This window comes from Physeter macrocephalus, chromosome 5 (genome assembly GCF_002837175.3).
Source record: "Physeter macrocephalus isolate SW-GA chromosome 5, ASM283717v5, whole genome shotgun sequence".
In the NCBI taxonomy this organism is placed as follows: domain Eukaryota; kingdom Metazoa; phylum Chordata; class Mammalia; order Artiodactyla; family Physeteridae; genus Physeter; species Physeter macrocephalus.
Window position 1 is genome coordinate 88,606,938 of NC_041218.1, and position 23,569 is coordinate 88,630,506.

The following is a 23,569-nucleotide window of genomic DNA, read 5'->3' on the forward strand; positions in this document are numbered from 1 at the left end:
AAAACTTCCAAGCAACCAAAAAAAGAGCAAACCTTAAGATAATTCTGAAAATGATACAAAAAAGGGGAAGATTGAAAAAAAAACACAAAACACACACACAAAAAAGCCACAAAACACTGTAGCTATAACAAATAACAGGATATGAGAGAGATCTGGCACTACATGGCAAGGTACAAAGACAGCTTGCCTGAAGCTTGAAATTTCACACCGTATCCTTCAAAGGGCCCATGTGATTAGTGCTGAGTATACAGTTAGGTGCAGTCTGAAGACTAATGCGAAACTTTCTATTCCACTGTTCTTAAGCTTAGAACTAACTCTGGTAGAACAGGGAGCTGATGATAACACAGAGTCCCTATGCTTCAATTCATATGCAGTCAGAATGATAAATGCTCACACCAGGCAGGGCGTACTATCATTGAATGCATAGTATTTTCCTCTTGGGTAAACTGAATTCATATTTTATACCGGATTACTGGTTTTATATAATAAATGCTAAGTATATATATATATAAATATATATACACTTTTTTTTTTTTTTTTTGCAGTATGCGGGCCTCTCACTGTTGTGGGCTCTCCCGTTGCGGAGCACAGGCTCCGGACGCGCAGGCTCAGAGGCCATGGCTCACGGGCCCAGCCGCTCCACGGCATGTGGAATCTTCCCGAACCGGGGCACGAACCCGCGTCCCCTGCATCAGCAGGTGGGCCCTCAACCACTGCGCCACCAGGGAAGCCCTGTATATTTTTTAAGAAGAACTAATTTTATCTATTTTAATCTATTGAAGTATTAATTTGCAATTAACACAAGTAAAATGCTTCCATAATACAGAGTGAATTTTTTCTGTCATGGATCTTACTGGATTTAAAGTCTTTTTGTTCAGCTGGGCATGTTGATCATGTAGCATGGGCGAAGATGGCCTCGAAAGTGTGTTCCGGGAAAGACCTGGAGAGAGCCGAATTATTCTGTAAAACGGAGTGAGACAAGCGTGGGGTGCCTGGGGCGCAGTCTGGACGGTAAGGCTGTGGAGGGGAGATGGGGGGTGAAAGATGGAAAGACAAGCCAGTGAAATGGAACTAGACTAGGGCGTTGCATGGGGTAGTACACCTGGGGGACTGTTCCCAGTGGTGGCTTGGGAAGGCATACTTGTCTGATACTTAATTTGAAGTTCTTTGCATTTCTTTAATGTACCCCATCACCCTGGTGTCCCAATTCTTCAATAAAGTCAGTTCACAGACACAGGCCTGGCATGAATGGTCTTGTGTAGGTGTAGGTGGAAGGAGGAACCAGTCCCGAGTCTGCACTGAAGTGGCACAGAAGTGGCCCAGGCACTGTGTGTCAAGATGATGAGCAGATCCCCCAAAGGAACCACTAATTGGAAGCAGGAGTCAGAGCTGCAGAAATCCTGGGGAGGCTTTGTGGGAGACCTGGGGGAGGCCTGGGGGATGTTCCAGCCAATCCATCTAAGTCAGGGCTACACTTACTGAAGAAGTGAATGGGAGAACATATGGCTAAAGAAACGAACACTGGAATCAAAACCTTACCATATTTGTGCAAAATGAAAGATCCTGTCATCTGTATAGCATATTACACGTTGAAATGCCATAAAATATGAAAGTAGAACCATCATTCAGTTCCATAAAGTCCTGTGAATCCCATGACATGATTAAATATAAAAAAAAAAGACCCAAAACTGCGTCTATAGCATGAGCTAATGAAAACCATTTACTTGTAAACCTAGAAAACGACCAGAAGGATTTTGTCCAGATTTCTGATAATTTTAATAGTGATTATATGTTGGGGATAGAATTTTTTTCTTTAAAATTTTTGTATTTTTTTCAAAACTTCATTAACAGAGTATGTCTTAATTTTATAATCAGAACAAAATCTGAAAGCAAACCTGACATTTTATTATTATTTTAAACATTTTTGGCCGCACCCCGTGGCATGTGGGATCTTATTTCCTGGACCAGGGATCGAACTCACACCCCTGCATTGAAAGGTGGAGTCTTAATGGCTGGACTGCCAGGGAAGTCCCTAAACCTGACATTTTAGAAAACATGTTATAGGTTAAAATGTATTTCTGCTACATTGAGTCAATGGAAAAAAGTTCAGGCCACGAATTGTTTAGTTTAATTTTTTCTTCTGTTTTCATTAAGAAAAAAGTATAATTATTACATGTGAAGAAAATGGCTTTATATTTATGGTTTTATTTATTTACTTGCTATTTTATGTTTACATTTTATGACTTTATCCCACTTTAAAAAAGGCCATGTCAGAGGCCAAGTTATTAAATTACAGGGAAACTACAGGGGTTAATAAGGAGTATAATTATATGTGATTGTCCATTAATAAGAAACAACAATCTTGGTTCTAGAATATCAAAGAGAATCAAAAATAAGAGAGCTAGATGGTCTGCAGGATCTTTTCAGCAAGCATCAAAAACAAAATTATGAATAAAAATAAAAACAAACCAAAAAAAAAAAACCAGTTATGCTGGCCGTAGTGAAAGCCTGGCTTACTGAAGTTTTGAGCTCTGAAGCAGCTGAGTTAGAGCTGAGATTTGGGAAGGTCTAAATTCCAAGAAAGGCAGAAAGTGCTTCATGGGGGAAAAAAAGACAAATCTGTAGCTCACATGCCTGAAGCACAGATTCTACCCTGGAGCAGTGTTCAAAGGCATTTTTAAACAGGACGTTTAACTCAAGAGTTCTTGTAGGTACCAGGAGTAGCATGGCTTGATTTACATGTAAGAACTTATGTGACCTACAAAGCAATAAAGGAGAAAAAAAAAGAAAAAAGCAGCAAATGTTCCCAGGAAGTGTGTCATCAACACTTTTCCCACCTGAATCTGGAGCACTGCTAAATCAGCATCCAGAGCCCTCTTGGCTGGCAGCAATTTCCGGGTCACGTGAATCTGTCTTTGCTTCTCCGCAATCTTCAGTTTCAGGAATTGGATCTTTTCTTCCAGGACGTGTATTTCAATTTCTCCATTTAGCTTCATCTTCTCTTGGATATTGATTTTTTCATAAAAAATGCACACTTCCTCTTCCCGCTCTATCAGCTGAACACCACTATGGTCAAATTGAGAGGCAGAGGCTAAGGGGATGTTGAGGCCACTTTTACTAGTCACTGTGGTTCTCTCTGGATTTGGGTGCAAAATACACATCAACACTGCATGATTCCAGAAGACAATAGATATTCACTGTTGGCTTTCTAGTGAAACTCCACATTTTAAATTTTTCTGGGCATGGAAGAGAGAGGGTTGTGTAGAATCTGGACTCTGAGCTGACCATGTTGTTGGCCGGCCACAGTATCTCTGCAAGTCCCAGTGGTCCTCCTGGGGTGGAAAAGAATGTCACTCCCCACGCATGAACAACATGGTCCCAGAGTCTGATTTTCTGCAGACCCTTTTCATGGGCCAGACCTGCCAACCGAGGGCTGGCCAGAAGTACCCAGGCAGGGGGCCAGGGAATGTGTTTCTGGCAGCTGTTCGGCTCTATCTAACTTGCCAGGACCATTAGGCTCTTTTAAAGTTAAATATTTCTGATGTACATTTCCTCATAAACAGGCAAATCCCCATGATTACAGTGCTTTGTAATCATGCCAGAGGAAAGACCCCTCCTTGTGAGGAGACTATGGGGAAGAAACAAAGGAAGAGTTTTCTAATTCCAGCCCCAGAACTGACCAGGGCCTGGGAGCACACTGCCTAAATGCTTTGGTTTGTGCCAGGAGCCAAATAAGAGGAATTTTTTTATGTCCCCAGAGAGAACACCTGCTAGCCCTTTGAAAAAGTGGTGTTCGTCACACCCTGAAGTTCTTCCCCCACACGGAGCGTATCCATTATCCCCGGGTGCATCTTTAATTGCTTCTAGCTCTTTCTCTCTCTCTCCTCCCTCAAAACGTGTGCACAGGGGTGTATTTGGCTAATCTTAGCTCTATATTTTGTTTCATTTGCCATTCACTGGCTCATCTCATGAGCTTCATTGTTCTCTTGACAACAGAAGCCAGGTGTGATGCTTTACCACCTTTTTGTACTTTCAGGGCCCAGCACTTAACACAGAACACAGCCTTACACAGAACAGCACACAATCAAGGTTTGATGAAAAAAAATCTAATACCTGATGTGATTACTACAGGGCTCTACAATCTCACACGCCAGATTTCTCAGAACACAAGCAACTTGGGAAAACTGTTAAGTAGTAATCAATTAATAATATTATTATAGCTGGGAGAAATAATGCTACTCCTGAGGGTCTTACTTACTTGCTGAGAAAATGAACTGGGTGAATGGCTTAATGAATAAGCGTGTCCCCCAAGTGAATACAAGATCCAAAGTCTTATTTATGTCAATTATACTGAAATAATTTGATGGTATCCTGATCCTGAGTGGTAGCCTAGTAAAGGACTTTGATCCTTAAGCGAGCATCTTGCCAAACCCTACTCTTGCCTGTCTTTCTTACGAGGACAGAGTTTATTTTCAGGGAAAGCACACAGCCCCCTCCCCGCCCTGCAAAGGCTGATGAAACCTGAGTGCCAAATGTCCCTCACTATCCCCTGTCAAGTCTAGAGAAAAATGTGCAACATTTCTAAATCGGATCTCTGGGTGCTTTGCTCTCCCATCAGGTTCCTGGTTTTTACCTTTCATTTCGACGCTGAACGGCTTTTTCATATTTTTTGCGAAGCTGCACCATCTCCTCTTCAATCATTGTGATCATGTTGGCAAGTCTGTCAGTGTTATTTAACTGGGCTTCCTTCTTCTCTTTCATTTCCTGAAGTTTTGCTACCATTTTGCACACATCGTTTTGCATGCTTTCTCTGATGGTAATGTTGTTGGCATGCTTCAGCATAGAATTTTGCAGCTTTCTTTAAAAATAATGGGAAAATGGGTACGATTATAATTTCCTTTAGTTTCTTTAAAAACAATAAAGCCTTCTGAAACACAAGCAGTATCCAGGTAGCTCTTGATTTAGTGTGTCCCTTGAAATGACAATAGTAGTAATGATATTCATCACATGATACTCTTCAGGAACTTCTGTAATTTCCCAGGTCTCCGATTTGCCCTTATCTGGATTAGGACATCTTTCCTTTGTGCCCCAAGCGTCTGCTGCCCTGATTTATCAAAGCAGGAGACTAAAGTGATCCATTTACTGCTCTGTCATCCCCAGGAGACTCTGCTATCTTGAGGGCGGAGGTGGTTATATCTGACAATGTCCACTGGACCTAAGGTAGTGCCTGACTCAATATAGCATCACAATAAATGCTGAATGAACGCATGGCCTCTATAAATGATATTTTACTTTCATGTAGGATGAGAAACTGATTAGGATGTTAGGTTTGCCTTTTCATACCAATCCCCTCACACCTCTACTCCCACCCAACCCCCCTCCACTACCCCACACACAAGAGCCCGTTTTGTAATATCTTTATAAAAGGAAACTGGGCAATAGTGGCCACCAGAAAAAGTTCAGGTTGTATAGACTCTGTGGATCAGGAACTAAATACAGGTGAAAGAGTCTACCAGATCTTGGCACACGGTAAATAGTAAAGTTTAAAAAAACAACCATTGGATTAATTCATTTAATAACAAAAAGTCCTATATAAAGGACTATTTCTATGGGTAAAAAAAGTGAGCCCAGAGAGCTAGCATAGCTTGCCCAAGATCACACAGCTAATAAGTGGTAGGGCTGGGATTTGGGTCTAGAAAGCCCCCTCTCTTAACCACCCCACCGTACTGCCTCACATAAGCTCATTAGATGCTTCACACCTACAATCATGGGATGCTGGTTTATAAACATTTGATTGTCTTCTAACATTAAATGCAAACTGTCAAATTTGTGCTTTTATTTCTAGATGAGTAAATTAAAATGAAGTGAGCATAGTTACAGAGTATAGTCTTCCATCCACTTAAATATGGCTCCCAAACAGAAGCATAAGGAATCACATTCAGATGCTTACCGTGTCAGCTGTAAAGCGGGGTGTGTGAGCAAGGGCTTTTCTAGTTTTGTAAAAGACTTATTTTCTACTTCATCATCCCCAGGGTATTTTATCGCTTTATGACTCCGAAGAGAAACTTTTGAAAGGACAGTAGTTATTATAACACTTACCTTTCTTGAGTAACTGCACTATTTCTTAAAATTTCCAGTTCATTTAATGACATTTTATGCCTTTCTTTTATTTCATTGACTTTCTGGTGAGCTTTGTGAAGTAAGTTAATGAATTTGTTTCTTTCATTTCGAATAGTGTCATACAGTTTAGCAAACTCTCTGAGTCTGTGAAAATACAAGTGTTTTTGAAATTTGTGAAATAAATAGGTCTTTTTTCCCCAGCCAACTAGATAAGTCCTCATGTAATTCTTTTACCTCCGATGAATTTCTCGTGTTTTCTTCCTGTGTATCTGGATTTCAAGATCCTTTGCTTTGATCTCCCTAACAATGTTGGTATATTTTTGCTGAAATATAGAAATTAATAGTGAGATTTTAAAAATAGTCTACCACCAACAGCATATGGATACTCGCAGCCTCAACCCATCTCATTACTGTCCATTAAGGACAGTTCTATCTTCATTAGCTGGGTCGTGCAGATGGGGGGGGGAAGAGGAAAGGGGGAGGGGGATGAAAATTGCCTGGCCAGCTGAACTGAATCACATTGGCTAGGACAGAAGGTTAATTAAAGGAGAGAAAGATCGAGAGAGGAGGAAAAGAAAAGAGACTGCCCAGGTTGGTTTGAGGAAAAGTTCGGGAAACTTTTGAAGAGCAGGGGAATGATTGTGGACAGCGCAGCCGGGCTGGGTGAGTGAGGAATCTGTGGGAGATAGATGAGGGAAGGGGACTTGGAGTCAGTTTTGATAAATGTTACGAGTTGAAGGCTCTGTGATATTTTGTGAGACTGAAGCCATGCTTTTTTTTTTTTTTTTTTTTGCGGTACGCGGGCCTCTCACCGTTGTGGTCTCTCCCGTTGCGGAGCACAGGCTCCGGACGCACAGGCTCAGGGGCCATGGCTCATGGGCCCAGCCGCTCCGCGGCATGTGGGATCTTCCCGGACCGGGGCACGAACCCGTGTCCCCCGCATCGGCAGGCGGACTCTCAGCCACTGCGCCACCAGGGAAGCCCTGAAGCCATGCTTTTAAAGCGCTTTTCCATTTTTTTGTACGGTGGGTGTGTTTTCCTACACAGTGAAGCGCCATGCTGAGACCAGCCCCATAGGGAGCTGAAAAACAGATTACACATGAATATTTTAAAAGACGGCAGTTATATTTCCAAAGTGCTCAATATATACCAAATGTTAAATGCACTAGTTACTTTCTTCAAATACAAAGATGCTGGGTCCTTTATCTAGGGTGAGAAACGTATTCAAAGAAGTACAGTATTTTGCTAGTAGAAACCAGAGGAAATAGTTTCTGCTGGCCTTCTCTTAAGGACCGCGAGAGCAAAACGTATATGGTTATTCAAAAGAAATTAGGCGTCAGAGCCAAGATTGACATGTAGCAATTTTATGATGTTCTCAGTGAGAACGGGAGTCAGGAAGAAACTAATATTATTTAAGTAACTGCGTGTATGAAGAATTAAAGAGATAAAAAATGTAGTGTCATCCACTCCATCTTGGAGGTAGTAGTAACATTGACTTTTTTTTCCCCTTCACCTGTTATCTTAGGGATCTGGATGAGAGGTGAAAATAAATAAGATTGACTGTTGTCTTAAGGAAATTATAGTTTATTACAGACGATGTTTAACAGACTAATTCCCAATGCTAAGAATACTTAAGGAAAACTATTTTTCCTTTATTGATTTCCATATTTCAAGAGAAAATTGATCTTTGAGAGAAATTAAAGAACTGAATTAGCTCATTTAGTAATGAGGTTTGGCTGACATAGATTAGTCACACATAGATAACACATGTATCAGTTTTTGAGGTTAATTAAAAAATTGTCGGGCTTCCCTGGTGGCGCAGTGGCTGAGAGTCCGCCTGCCGATGCAGGGGACACGGGTTCGTGCCCCGGTCCGGGAAGATCCCACGTGCCGCGGAGCGGCTGGGCCCGTGAGCCATGGCCGCTGAGCCTGCGCGTCCGGAGCCTGCGCTCCGCAACGGGAGAGGCCACAGCAGTGAGAGGCCCGCGTACCGCAAAGAAAAAAATAAATTGTCTAGTTCATAAAACAGATCCATGTTCCTCATAATAAGTAACCCTCTGTCCTCTCCTCTCTTCGTTTTGCTTCTGTTCCTCCTCCCCTCCACCACCCTGTTCCCTCAGGCAGCCTTCTTTCCCCCATTCCTCCCTGGCCACTGCCTTTCCTCTCTTTACTGAAACGCAGCTACCCCATGAACTCTTCTGGGCTTTGCCTCAGCTTCTGGGACCAGGGTCCAAACTGCTCAATAGGGATTAAGTGACCTTCACCACCTGACCTTTCCTGCTCTCTGGTCTCACTATTGGACACCCTTTTCCCCAACTTCCCATGCCCCAGCCATGCTAAACTTCTTTTAGTTTCTCTCTCTCAAATGTTTTGGGTGGGTGGGTGGGAAATAAACAGTTAAAGGGCAGTTTGAATAGTTTACTGTGGGTTGTGTGATGTAGATCTTCACCCCAGTTTTCTCACATCTGTACTTAACCTCATGGCTCACGAATGCTTTGATGTGAGTTCTCTCTGGAAAACAAGAAGAAATGCTACCCTGTGTGAATGCTTGCTCAGAATTAGACAAAGCTGCACTCAGAAAGAGCCAACATCTGGGTCACATGGTAAATTCATATATTCTCTTTTAGTAACATGTCATATCATATTCATTTTTAACAGGGGACTTCTGGACCCAATCCTTATGTGGAATAAATGATTCTAATTTTAGAGTTTTAGCTAGCATGATTGGAGGGTTGTTTTTGCTATTGGTTTCCTTGTTGGTTTTGTTTGGGGTTGTTGCACTGGGTCAGCTCTGGTACTTTGTCAGGAGCCCAGGAAAGTCATGGGGTGAAGCAGTTACTAAGGGTAATTGTCCTAGGATTGGTTTAAATGATGCTGGCTTGATGAACTTGGGAAGGAGAGTGGTCTAATGCTGTGGCTTCTGAGTTGTTCTGGGCAAATCACAATGGGCTGTGAGATGATGGTGAATCACAGACACCTGCGCCTGTGCGCCTGTCAGCCGTGTTCCCTGAAGACACCCACCTTATTCTTACTGAAATTGTCCTCTGTTCAAATCCTCTGCTTGTTGTCATTGACCTAGTTCTTTTCCGCTTTAGATTGTTAGCTGTTGCCAGTTGAATCCTTGGAATATTTTTCAGTGCATGATTGAGTTTTGTTTAGGGAAGCTGTATAGTCACTGAACTTGAAGGAGGCTTAAAATCATAGTTTTCTGATGAACATTGTATTAAAAGGAGGCTACCCTGGACTCCTGTGGGAATTAGTGGATGGTTACAAAAATGCATTTACCTGAGCTTTCAGGAAATCCTTGGATTTTTGCTCTTTCTCATCAATTTTGATTTGAGTCATACGGACAAGGTTGAATACCAGCTCTCGCATGTTTTCTTGCTCCTTTAAAAGCTTGTTTTCTTCAGCAAGTTGCTGTTCTACTAACTTAGACTCAGCTTCTGATAGGATTTTCTTTTGAAAAAACACAAATATTATAATGCATTTATTTCAAAGAATACACTAAGGCCAGTATCTCAGACTACTTTTTAAATTTTCTATGTAGAGTTTATTTTGTTAAAACACAAAAAGTAACTCTGCTGCCTTAGCACCAAGTATTTTCTTTATCTTATAAAAGAATGTGCAAACATGATAACAAGTTTAACGTAGAGCTTTTTCTTATTCAGACTGTATTTTCAAGTAATTTTTTGAAGAGAAATAAAAGCATGGTTTATTTATTTATTTATTTATTTAAAAGCATGTTTTAAAACACTTTGACAGTGGCTTGAGTAAGCAAAATTTGAAATTAGACGTGAGTGAAATAAAACACTTATTGTTCATTTTTAACCAGTAAGCTTTTTACTTTAAAATCTCATGAATCTGTATAATTTTTGCTGGTTAAAACACATTCTTTTTTTTCCCCAAATTTTAATATGGGTTTGGAGTGGACTTCGAGATAAAGAAACAGACCCACATTAAGTAGGATCATATTCTCTTTGATGACTCTCCTATTAATGAGGTTTCATGGGACACAGTTAAAAACACAAGTTTGCTTTAATCATTCTTAGATAGAAGCTTAAGTGAAAGTTGATATTAACCTGCTGGGTGAAATTCCTCTTAGCCACTTCAACTTCCTTATGGAGCTCTCGCCTTCTCTCAATTAATGTAGAATCATCTTTAGGGATAGCTTCAATCTGGAAATCATAGTTTAAAATAGGTATTTATACCTATTGAAAGAAATCTTCAGTGTCATGTAGTCAACCCTGTCACAACCTTTTGCAAATGGTAGGAAAATTATGATTCTTACTCTTAAAGGAATTGCCTATTATGCTGAATATTCTTTATAAAGTCATGGTAAACTAAAATATGAAGACTTGTCAAAAATCTGTAATTCACCAGCTGCAAATATTCTATTTCTCATTCATTTGGAAATAAAAACTCTTCCTACTAACAGTTGCTAACATTTATAGAGTACGACTATGTGTTAGGCAAAGTTCTAAGTGCTTATATGTGTGGTCTTATTTAATCTTCACATAACCCCATGAGGTAGGTAATATTATCTCCAATTGTACAGATGAGGGAAATGAGGAAGAAAGACATTTAAGCACCTTGCCTCAGTGACGTACGTGCAAACCCAGGCAGTTAGATCCCATGGTCCTAACACTGTATTTTACTGCCTCTCTAACTCATGACTCAGCACTTTGGAAACATGCATATTCAAATGATATTTATTATACTTATAAAATCTGAATTCATTTATGAAACACCATAGATTTCAAATTAGGAACTGTTAATAGGAACTATTAACAGAATAGTTGGAACTATTAATAACAGACTGGTTGGCTACTCTTATGTAGTAGTTTGAGTACCTGGAAAGTTCTTACACAGAAGAAAAACCTCTTAACTTTTTTGTTAATACTTGAAACTCCACCATTGTATTTCAGTTGTACTGGCTTGTGCTTTTGTCCTCTGTTGAAGTACTTTGAAGAGAGGGCAACATCTTATTCTATCAGTCTTTGCTGTCTTATTAGGAATGAGCTTATCAGATTCTTCATGACGGAGAAGAGAGCAGAGAGAAGGAGGACACGCAGCAACTGATGGGGAAGGAGTACCATCCAAGGATACAGGAAGGGTTATCTTGGGGTGCTGAGTGCATACTTGACTCGGAGCAGACTTAGAGTTGGATTTTCACACCAAAAGCAATCTGATGTGGTTCATTTCCTACTGTGACAGCACACACTTCTAGGCACCAGGATTGAATATTGACTAAAATTTGTCCCAGGAAGGGAGGATCATACTCTTTAGTGATTTAAAGGTCACTAAACAGGATCCCTCTGAAGTTTACGCTACTCTTTTTTTTTTTTTTGTGGCCTCTCCCGTTGCGGAGCACAGACTCCGGACGCGCAGGCTCAGCGGCCATGGCTCAACTAAGGGGATCCCTCTGAAGTTTACGCTACTCTTTTTTTTTTTTTTTGTGGCCTCTCCCGTTGCGGAGCACAGACTCCGGACGCGCAGGCTCAGCGGCCATGGCTCACGGGCCCAGCCGCTCCGCGGCATGTGGGATCTTGCCGGACCGGGGCACGAACCCGTGTCCCCTGCATCAGCAGGCGGACTCTCAACCACTGCGCCACCAGGGAAGCCCTACACTACTCTTTTAAAGTAGCTGAAGTGTGTCTTTGGATGCCCCATAATCACGAACCTGTGCATTGTCAGTAGCATCTTTTGTACCCACAGATGCCCAATGACATCCTGCTTTCCATGGCCTCTCCTACCATGGAGAGCTAGCTGCTGAGAAGCATGCACTGGACTTAGGAAGATGAGACATGGTCTTGTGAAATCCATGTAACAATATATAAAACTTGTGATTCTGATGAGCAGATAATTGCTACAGCAGGTCAGAAAATGGAGCGCTCAACGTAGAATTGAATGATCAGGAAAGATTTCATGGAAAAGTTAGGAAGCCAGCGAGGAAGACTTTGATTTCTCCTTCTGGAAAGTAGAGGTAATTCTTCCTGGACAGACTGGAGTCCAGCAAGCATTTGGTGTCTGTCTGTTTCTCTGCCACTGGTGTCCAGGAGTGGGCTGCTCCAAATGATTTGCTCCCAAGTGTAGGCAAATCTGTACATGTATACTAAATGGGACTAGAGAAGCTTATAAGCTTTCTACAGAAGATATGATGAGAGCACACTCATCAACTACTCTGTCAACTAAAGGCTCCTGACAAATTTTCCTGGATTCAGGTCTCAGACATTCAGGTTTTTTCCAGTGTTTCGAATTACAAACAATACTGCAGTGAATGATACTAATTTTTGAACTCTGGCTAACTGTTTCTCTGACACATTTCTCAGCTCTCCACAAACCCACCCCTCTAGTTTCAGGAAGGAATTAAGTATGCTTGGTTTGTGGAAGAGGTAACAAGGTAAGCCATTGGTAGCAGAGCCTGCTGGCTGCCTAGCCAATATCTACACTCCACTTTGACCTTACTAACAGAACCCCAATTTTGTTTAGAGCTGCAATGTATCAAAAAATCTTCAGACTCATTTGCAGTTGGGGGTGATGAGATGAGCCAGGACAGGCCAATAAAATGTAAGTGGAGACCTCCTGGGTAGGGCTCCTGGGAAAGTGACTGTTTTCCTGTTAAAAAGACAGAGTCCTCCAAGTCATCTGCCATATGCATCTTGCTCTCTGCCCTTCCCCACTTCTGTATGATTTTATGCCCAAAGGCAGAATGACCATTTTGTGACTTTGGAGAAAAAAAATATACACGTTAAAGATGACAGAAGAAAAAGCTAAGAGGATCCTGGATTGTTACTTCTTGCAGCGAAATTGTAAACCTAATTGATATATCTTTTGAAAGGAAATCTTTCTAAGGTAATCTGGAAAATGGGCTGGAGTTAGACTGAAGCTTCCCCTAATGGGAAAGGGAAAAAACTGGTCAAGTATAAAAGTTCCAATTATGTTCTACTATTGAAGTAAAGTAATTTACCATTGTTTTTGAGCCCCAAACTGCATATATCAGGTTTTGTAAGCTTATTTATTTTAGTTCTTTGTTTTGATTTTTATAGAGTAGCATTTCATATTTAAAAAAAAATTAATGTGTGTTCATTGTAACCAAAAATAAATAAATAAATAAATAAAACAGTAAGTAAAGTAAGAAATTAAACATCTTCTGCTCCCCACCTCTACTTCAAATGTTACTCACCATTTTATATCAGTGAACCTTCCTTTAAGGCTCTGATGTTTTTCTAAAATATTTGAAATTTTCATGAGGTTTGTGGCTCAGAATTCTGGGAGAGTCTCTGCAGTCAAAGGCCTAAGAGAATCAAACAACTGTCCCTAGGGGGAAACAAATTTTGAAGAATAGCCTGAGCCCTTCATGTTTATCTTTTTAAAATCTTTTTGTTTTCGGATTGCATGCAAGTTTGAAATGTTCATTCAGGCTGGGAGTGACTGGCCTGACCCACTCCTATTTTCGAGTACTGCCAGCCAGCGTAGGACTATGGCTGGGCTAATTATAAGTCATAAGTTCAAAGAGGAAGTTAGTCTCTGCCTAAAACTGAACTAGGGCAAAAACATAGACTTTTCTTGAAAGCACTGAAGGAAAAGGATTTTAATATATTTTTATTTCTGTTAGTTCTACATTATATGAGTGTTATTTTATGAGCTTAATAGCTAGAAGTATCCTAATATAAATAGCATTTCTTTATTAAAATATGAACAAGTTGTGAGCATTCTACCACAATTTCCTCTTTGGTGAAGAGCCATTCCTGATATATTTGTGTCCAGTCAGATCAGTCTGTAGTGGCAAACCTCATCCTCAGAAACAACATCCAGTTAGCTTTACAGTATCCCACTATTAAATATAAGCAGATAGATAAGGATTACCAGATATTTGAGAAAAGTTTCTAGTAAGAAAGAGAAAAGAACAAACAAGGAGACAAAAACAAAAAACCAGGAAGATGTAATCTGAAGAAAGATGTAATTTGCAGAAAGAAGAAAAAAATAAAAAAACTATCATTAACATTCTCAGTGAGATAAGAGAAGATATGAAGTAAGAATAAGGATACTATAAGAAATAAACATTAGGAGAAAAAGAGATCATGGAAATTTAAAATATGATAGCAGAGTGTAAGATTAAATAGAATGACTGGAAGAAAAAGTTGAGGAAATCTCCCCTGTAGCAAGTCCAAAAAACAAAAGAATGAAAAATAAGAGAAAAAAAAAGACAAGAATGTTAAAAGACTCTTTTAGAAGGTCCAACATCTGGCTAATAGGGGTCCCAGAAAGAGAACAATAAAATAAAAGTGGACAAAATTGGAGAAATTATTTAAGACAAAGTCTCAGAATTGAAAGACATGAGTTTCCATATACAGAGAGCTCACTAAGTGTCCAGCACAATGGCTAAAAGTAGAAGCCCCACAAGTGGGAACTTCATTGTGAAATTTAAAAATTTTAGAGGCAAGTAAAAAATCCTACAAGTTACCAGCATGGAAAAAAAAAAAACTGGTTTCAAACAAAGGCTCAAGTATCAGAATTGACACCAAGTTTCTTAGTAGTGACTTTAGACGATAAAAGACAATTGATCAATGCCTTCATTATGAGGAAAAATAATTTCCAATTAAAATGTCATATCCAGTTAAAGTATTAATTATCTATGAAGCTAGAGTGAGGATAAAATATTTTCCGACATGAAAGGTGTTCTGACATGCACTTTCTGACACACAGGTCTTAAAAAACTACTTTCCATTCACCTTTCTTAGGAAGCTACTGGAAGACATGCTCCTCCCACAAAAAGAGAATAAGCCAAAAGAGAAATAGAAGAGACACATGAAATAGGGGATCCAACATAGGAGAGAGGTAAAGGGAGTCACCAAGATGATGGAGTAAGGCTCCTAAGCTGGGGAGTGTGCATGTAGAAAAGTGAGACCAGTTTGTTACAGATCAGAAGGCTGAGAAGGGAAAAGCAGCTTCTGAGATCTGGGAGTTGGCACTCACAGCTGGGCCTTGGTGTTCTCCTACTGAACACAAACAATTTCACAGAAAATCACGATCAGACAAGACCATTCTATGATCATAGAAAAAAACAAGACCACTCTGTATTTGTCTTTGGTCACAGACAAAAACATGAACATTTTCCAAGCCACAAAATATCACGTATTCCCATCTCACAGTCTTCCTTACCAATTACAGCTTTAGCTTTAATCTAGTCTTTTCTCTTTCTATCTTAAGATTTATTAAGATACTCAATCATAGAACTACCCTCACTTTCTGACAATATTCAAATCTAGGGCAGAGTCCCATTTTCTTAAACCATCCCCCAAAACATATAACACAAGCCCAAATCCTGTAAGGCCTTTCCAATACCCTGTACTGAGATACTCTACTGTTCCCCCTGGTGAGTGTTTTCCCTTGCTGCAATGAGTAATAAACTCAACTCATTCAACCACAGATATGTTCCTCCTGGACTTTGGCTGGAGGTTACCAAAAAGTCTCAGAAGTGATTTCTTCAGGAAGGTTAAATGAATAGACTACCAAATATGTTTTAACATGCTGAGAGAAAATTTATACAATTAGAGGACAGTTTGGCATCAAACTAATTATAAGTACACAGAAAACTACAAATAAAAATACCAGAATGTTTATAAATTTGGGGGAACACAAAATTTTGTAAGTAATTATCTAATATGACTCAGGTGTGAATAACCTTTATGTATTCATAATAATGTAAATATGAAATTTAAAAATTGTTAAAATTATGTCATGAGGCTATTGTGTGGAGGGACAGGAAATGTGTGTGTTGAACAGGGGTATAAAGAAAGCTTAATCCTCATCTTTTATAGTGAGAAGTAAAAATAATCCGGTCTAAAACTGAAAAATCAAGGAGTAGCATTATTAGTATATTACTTAGACTATGAAGCTATATCACAAGAATCAGCTAAAGGAAGATGACTTGATTAAGACTAGGAAATATATGGTGTATGTGCTGTCATCTACCTTTCTATACCTGAGGCAGACATCACTAATCAACCGCAGAGCTGATAAGACTGTGATGAGTCTCAGAATCCTTTGCAACATGGTCACTACAAGGAGCTACCACCAGCTGAATAGAACTGGCACTTGCCTTCCTTGGACCATATGATCTTTATGATTCCTCTCAGTTCTTTCATTCTATGATTATGTAAAATAAAGAACATTGAATGTCTTGGTCAGGTGACACATGAAAGTATCATTTAAAAATATTAATTTAGTAGCAAAATGGAGGATAGATTGGACATGAAAGGAACAGAACCTAGGGAGAATAGCTGATGGGCAGTGGAAGTCATTCAGATGATGCAGAGAGGATACTAAGAGGCATTTCTGAGCATTGTCAATAGGGCCTGAAGGTGCCATCCTCTCCATTGGAATGAAATAGCCATATTCAAAGTCTTATCCTGATTATAAAATTTTCTTGAGCCTTTGGAAAAGTTTATAGGTATACAGGAAGGAAAGCAACATTTATTTCTTGGTATCATATTCTTGGTACCACACACCTTCACATGTGTAATCACTTTTATTCCTTGCAACAATCCCAGTTCAAAGGTTGGAAATGCCTAACATCAGAAGCTGTTCAATGGATCTAGGATTTAAACCTGACTCTGCCTGCCTCGAAGCTGATGCTCTCCTCCGTATAGTTCTGTTGTCACAATTGTCTTTAACACTGGAAGGGAGTCTTATTAAGAGAGAGATGCAGAATCACTTCTAAATCAGAGGAGAGAAAATGAAACTTCTAGAAAACTACAAATAAAGGAAAAGTGCTGTTGGGAAAGGCAGTCTCCTGCATGCAGTCTTTCCACCCCCACTTGGCCACGTAAGAGTGGGCTTTGGGCCTAGAACACTTCCTTACAAAGCGATAGAGGGTCCACACAGCCTGTGCTGGGTTTATCACCTTGTGTGGGAATATCTTTTCCTGTTGCAGGCACATTGAGAACTCCTTTGTTCTGCTTAAGCCTGTATATCAGTGGCCCTCAGGCACACCCCCAGTTTTCAGTATTTCAGACTCCACAATGCGGGGGGTGGTGGTCAATGTTCCTTTCGCTGCAGTAAGACAGTTGTGAACATAGGCCAATCACCTTGAGCTGGCTGTCAGGAGAGACTGCTGGCCACGGGGGAACAATGTCCACTATTGAAGCTGATCTTCCTCTGTCTCTTCTTTATGTAGGTAAAGTGTTGTTCCGTCCAGTGCTTGACTATTGTGTTTTCCTTGGTGACTCCAATACCAAGATGCAACGGGCCTCCTCCCCAGGACTGGTAAGTGGTGCGTGGCATTCTGCTCCCTTGGGATTGATGACCTGCGTGGTATACTGCTTGACATGTACGTACAGAAAGTGACATATTTACTTGGTTAGAGGATTTTGTTGTTGTCGTCACAATCTTGGGCATGGTTTTGTGTTTGGAAAGAGAATAACCTTGCAGAGTCATACTATTCCAACCCTTAAAACATGACGGTGAATGTCAGAGCAAAACCTCTAGTCACTGAGGGGACTGTATTAAAGTGTAGATATGGGGTTTTATTTCTCTTCAGTGCCAAATGGAAGTCAATAGGAGCCACGATTAAATGCAGAGGTGTACTGTAATGTGTAGTATGATTTCCTGAGAGTGTGATGTCTTCGATTAAGAAATCCTCCATATTCTAATTCGTCATCGTTTTGCCTAACCCCGGCAAAGTCTCTCTCCCTATGGCAGGCCCATATTCTCTCTCTCTCTTTTTTTTTTTTTTAAAGCCCAATAAAAATCATATATATTTCTTGGTACTGCGTGACCAACTGTATTTCAACATACAGAAACAAACAGAGCCCACTCTACTTTAGTAATATAGATGATAGGGCACTTAAGGCTTCTCTTGATTAAAAGCCAAGAATCTTATTTGCATTTCTTTGAAGGAAAAAACCGTAATAAGGACAAACTATTGGCAAAGTGATGGACCAAAGAGAGAGGAAATTATAATTACAGACTTCAGAGTTCAGTTTAGGATGTATATGTGTGTTGCTTTTATTTTATTTTATTTTACACTTTTCACACATCTCATTTATTTATTTATTTTGGATATATTTCATTTTTTAATTGAAGTATAGTTGATTTACAATGTTGTGTTAATTTCTGCTGTACAGTAAAGTGGTTCAGTTATACATATATATATATATATATACATTCTTTTTTTGAATATTCTTTTCCATTATGGTTTATCACAGGATACTGAATATAGTTCTCTGTGCTATACAGTAGGACCTTGTTTATCCATTCTATATGTAATAGTTTGAATCTGCTAATCCCAAATTCCCAATCCATCCCTCCTCCACCCTGTCTCTCTCATCAACCACAGGTCTGTTCTCTGTGTCTGTGAGTCTGTTTTGTAGATAAATTCATTTGTGTCATTATTTTAGATTCCACATATAAGTGATATCATATGGTGCTTGCCTTTCTCTGTCTGACTTACTTCACTTAGTAGGATAATCTCTGGGTCCATGCAGGTTGCTGCAAATGGCATTATTTCATTCTTTTTTATGGCCAAGTAGTATTCCTTTGTTTATACATACCACATCTTCTTTATCCATTCATCTGTAGATGGACATTTAGGTTGTTTCCATGTCTTGGCTATTGTGAATAGTGCTGCTATGAACATAGGGGTGCATGTATCTTTTTGAATTATAGTTTTGTCTGGATATATGCGCAGGAGTGGGATTGCTGGATCATATGGCAACTTTAGTTTTTTGAGGAACCTCCATACTGTTTTCCATAGTGGCTGCACCAACTTACATTCTCATCAACAGTGTAGGAGGGTTCCCTTTTTCCATACCTTCTCCAGCATTTCTTACTTGTAGACTTTTTAATGATGGCCATTCTGACCAGTGTGAGGTGGTACCTCATTGTAGTTTTGATTTGTAGTTCTCTAATAATTAGCAATGTTGAGGATCTTTTCATGTGCCTGTTGGCCATCTGTATGTATTCTTTTTTTTTTTTTTTTTTTTTTGTGGTATGCGGGCCTCCCTCTGTTGTGGCCTCTCCCGTCGCGGAGCACAGGCTCCGCGGCCATGGCTCACGGGCCCAGCCGCTCCGCGGCATGTGGGATCCTCCCAGACCGGGGCGCGAACCCGGTTCCCCTGCATCGGCAGGCGGACGCGCAACCACTGCGCCACCAGGGAAGCCCTATATGTATTCTTTACAGAAATATCTATTTAGTTCTTCTGCCTATTTTTGGATTGGGTTGTTTGTTTTTTTTTTGTTGTTGAGTTGTATGAGCTGTTTGTATATTTTGGAAATTAATCCCTTGTTGGTCACATCATTTGCAAATATTTTCTCCCCTTTCGTAGGTTGTCTTTTCGTTTTGTTTATGGTTTCCTTTGCTGTGCAAAACCTTGGAAGTTAGATTAGGTCCCATATTTTTTATTTTTGCTTTTATTTCTGTTGCTTTGGTAGACTGTATATGTTACCTCTTAAGTGAGAGTTTGAGGAGCAGGGATTATTTATCCATTTGGTGTGGGATGTATAGGCCCCTGTTGTGCTCCCTGAACAGTTAGAGTTACCCCAAGTAGTTCAGACTCTTAAACATATGCACTCACCCTTGGTTCTTAATACTCCGTGAAAAATTACCTCTTCTAGTCATTGGTCATTCTTTTTTCTTCCTTCTGATTTTTCTTTTATCAGTTTTACCTGAATACACTTTCCAGTCTACATTCATTGACCAAAAACATAATCTTGCAATGAACATTTTTTTTAGTCATTTAAACCATTATCTTCAACTCTTTTTCTTTTTTGAAGTAGGCACTAGGCCACTAGTTAGTTTTATTTTATGAACACTCAAACTTTCCAAAATGATGTACAAATCAGTTGCCTTGAGAGGAATGCCAGACCCCCTGCTATTCTGAGCTGAGAAGCCAGCACGAGGAGAGAGACCCTAGAGCATTCATCAAAGCAGAGTAAGTGACCAGAGCAAGTGAGGCTGGATTATTTCTTCCAAAATGACTTTGCTTTTCAGTTTGGTGTTTCAGTTTGGTGTTCCTGGGGGCAGCAGAGTCCTGGACTCGGAATATGGTCGGTCATTTCTACTTTGCATTAAATACTTACTCCTGTGTGCTTTGTGTTGGGAGCAAATTAGCAAGATTCTCCTCTCAATCCAGAATTGAGTTTAGACACTGAGGACTACTGCCTACTCCCCACAACCTCATGTTTCTTACCATGGAGGTGGTCCTTTTGCCAATGGATGGAGGCCCCTGGCCAGTGAGGTATCCTCTACTATGCTTGGAACTTACTGGGCAATGAGCGCCACTAAGGTGAGCCTTCGAGTGAAGGCAGAAAACAGGGTTCAAAAGGTCTCCTTGTCTCTAATTGTAGCTTGTCAAATAGGCTGCATTTATTTCCACATCCGCAGCAGATGTGTGTCACATGTAGTTAGCACTACTGTTGTTACTAAGAGGTAACATGTCCACTTTCTGTCTGCCTGGGAAGGTGTTAAAGGTTGTGTATTCATTATCGAATTTTTTTTCAGTTTTAATTTTTTTTAATTGAAGTATAGTTGATTTACAATGTGTTAATTTCCGCTGTACAGCAAAGTGATTCAGTTATACATATATATATATACACACATTCCTTTTTAATATTCTTTTCCATTATGGTTTATCATAGGATATTGAATATAGTTCTCTGTGCTATACAGTCGGACATTGTTGTTTCTAATTTCTTATTGAAAAGATTTAACTATAGTTGATTTATAATATCGTGTTAGTTTCAGGTGTACAGGTTCAGATTCTTTTCCATAATAGGTTATTACAAGATATTGAATATAGTTACCTGTGCTATACAGTAAATCCTTGTTGTTTACCTGTTTTATATATGTGGGTATTTATCTGTTAATCCCATACCCCTAATTTAGCCCTCCCCCTCCCCTTTCCCCTTTGGTAACCATAATTTTTTTCCTATGTCTGTGAGTCTATTTCTCTTTTGTAAATAAGTTCATTTGTATCATTTTTTTAGAATCCACATATAAGTGATATCATATGATATTTGTCTTTCTGTGTCTGATTTACTTCACTTAGTATGATAATCTCTAGGTCCATCCATGTTGCTGCAAATGGCATGATTTAATTTTTTTATGGCTAATATTCTATTCTGTGTGTGTATTATGTGTGTGCATGTGCAGATATATATATATAACATCTTCTTTATCCATTCATCTGTTGATTGGACACTTAGGTTGCTTCCATGTCTTGGCTGTTGCAAAAGTGCTGCTATGAACATTGTGGTGGATGTATCTTTTCAAATTAGAGTTTTCATCTTTTCTGGATATATGCCCAGGAGTGGGATTGCTGGATCATATGGTAGCTCAATTTTTAGTTTTTTAAGGAACCTCCACACTGTTGTCCATAGTGCTTGTACCAATTTACATTCCCACCCACAGTGTAGGAGGGTTTCCTTTTCTCCACACCTTCTCCAGCATTTATTATTTGTAGACTTTTTGATGATAGCCATTCTGACTGGTGTGAGGTGATACTTCATTATAGTTCTGATTTGCATTTCTCTAATAATTAGCAATGTTGAGCATCTTTTCATGTGCCTGAGGGCCACCTGTATGTCTTCTTTAGAGAAATGTCTGTTTAGGTCTCTGCCCATTTTTAATTGGGTTGTTTGTTTTCTTTTTTTTTTTTTTATATTGAGCTGTATGAGCTGCTTGTATATTTTGGAAATTAATCCCTGTCGGTTGCATTATCTGCAAATATTTTCTCCCAGTCCATTGGTTGTCTTTTCGTTTTGTTTATGCTTTCCTTTGCTGTGCAAAAGCTTATATGTTTGATTAGATTCCCTTTGTTTATTTATGCTTTTATTTCTATTGCCTTGGGAGACTGACCCAAGAGAATTTATGTTAGAGAATGTTTTGCCTATGTTTTCTTTTTTTTTTAATTTATTTTTATTGATTTATTTTTGGCTGCATTGGGTCTTCGTCGCTGCACGTGGGCTTTCTCTAGTTGCGGTGAGCGGGGGCTACTCTTTGTTGCAGTGTGCGGGCTTCTCATTGTGGTGGTTTCTCTTGTTGTGGAGCACGGGCTCTAGGCACGCGGGCTTCAGCAGTTGTGGCTCGCCGGCTCTGGAGCACAGGCTCAGTAGTTGTGGTGCACAGGCTTAGTTGCTCCGCGGCATGTGGGATCTTCCCGGACCAGGGCTCGAACCCGTGTCCCCTGCATTGGCAGGTGGATTCTTAACCACTGCTCCACCAGGGAAGCCCCTGCCTATGTTTTCTTCTAGAATTTTTATGGTTTCATGTCTTATATTTAAGTCTTTAAGTCATTTTGAGTTTATTTTTGTGTATGGTGTCAGGCAGTATTCTAATATCATTGATTTACATGAGGCTGTCCAGCTTTCCCAACACCACTTGCTGAAGTGACTGCTTTTTCTCCATTGTATAGTAGTGCCTCCTTTGCTGAAGATTAACTGACTGAAGATGTGTGGGTTTATTTCTGGGCTGTCTATTCTGTTCCATTGATCTGTAGGTCTGTTTTTGTGCCAGTACCATGTTGTTTTGATTACCATAGCTTTGTAGTATTGTCTAAAGTCTGGGAGGGTTATGCCTCCAGCTTTGTTATTTCTTGGGAGGCCCATCTTCTACATGCCCATGCCTAGACTTGGCAAATGCTTCAGGGAGGAAAAAGCCTACCTGTCTCTGTTCACCTAGGCAGTGTTTATGTTGTTTTAGAATTTACTTCCCGCAACTCACTCTCATATGTCTTTTTAAAATATCTGATTTTTAGTTTATCCATTTTTTCTGGCTACTATGACAGGAACCATGGTCTGCTGCAATATTTCATATATTAACTGGAAGTATAAATGGCAGAATTACATTTTATATTATGTTTATGTGCCCCTTCTATTTTATTTAATTGAGATTTTCTGGTAGAGACCAACTTAATTCTGTTTAGGGTGTGTCATATTTTAGAACCAATACTGTGACTTTTATCAGTGTATAACTGCTTTTGAGATCACTAATAGGTATTTCTCTAAGTGACAAATTATCCTACTGCTTCTATTTATCTTTCTTTTTACTTTTAAGGGGAATGTTTTGTTGAGTCAGCATTAGCAAATATTTAACAGACTGACTTTACTTACTACTGGAATCACCACAATAGATTACTAAAGGCAATGATAATATTTTTCCCATTATTGTTTAAAGAAATCTTACTTATGGTTATTTGGTCAATAAACAGGGATTATATTATCAATAAAAACAACATTTGCTGCTCTTAAGAGCTTCATACTCATCACATCTAGGATTCCACTAGGTCTTAGAAGAAATGTTTTAGCTGCTAATCACTGTAAATCACACCGTGATTGAGGTGGAGTACCAGAAGGTCTGTGTTTACCCAAAGTTCCAACTTAACATCCTAATGTGAAAGGCTTTGGGCTAAAATGGAAATAGCTTGTAGTAAGCCAATACTTCAAGTAA

The 23,569-nt window shown here is 39.6% G+C and overlaps 1 protein-coding gene across 1 annotated transcript in view; it reads right to left on the reverse strand.

Moving 5' to 3' along the window:
* Positions 1-23,569, reverse strand: part of CCDC146 (coiled-coil domain containing 146) — a 144,605-nt gene that overhangs the window by 7,292 nt on the left and 113,744 nt on the right. Inside the window, exons 10-15 of the mRNA XM_007117298.4 lie at positions 10,200-10,295; positions 9,406-9,576; positions 6,355-6,443; positions 6,100-6,264; positions 4,634-4,858; positions 2,838-3,066 (exon numbers count right to left, since the gene is read on the reverse strand). Coding sequence (XP_007117360.2) covers positions 2,838-3,066; positions 4,634-4,858; positions 6,100-6,264; positions 6,355-6,443; positions 9,406-9,576; positions 10,200-10,295 — 975 coding nt within the window. The remainder of the gene's footprint in view (positions 1-2,837; positions 3,067-4,633; positions 4,859-6,099; positions 6,265-6,354; positions 6,444-9,405; positions 9,577-10,199; positions 10,296-23,569) is intronic.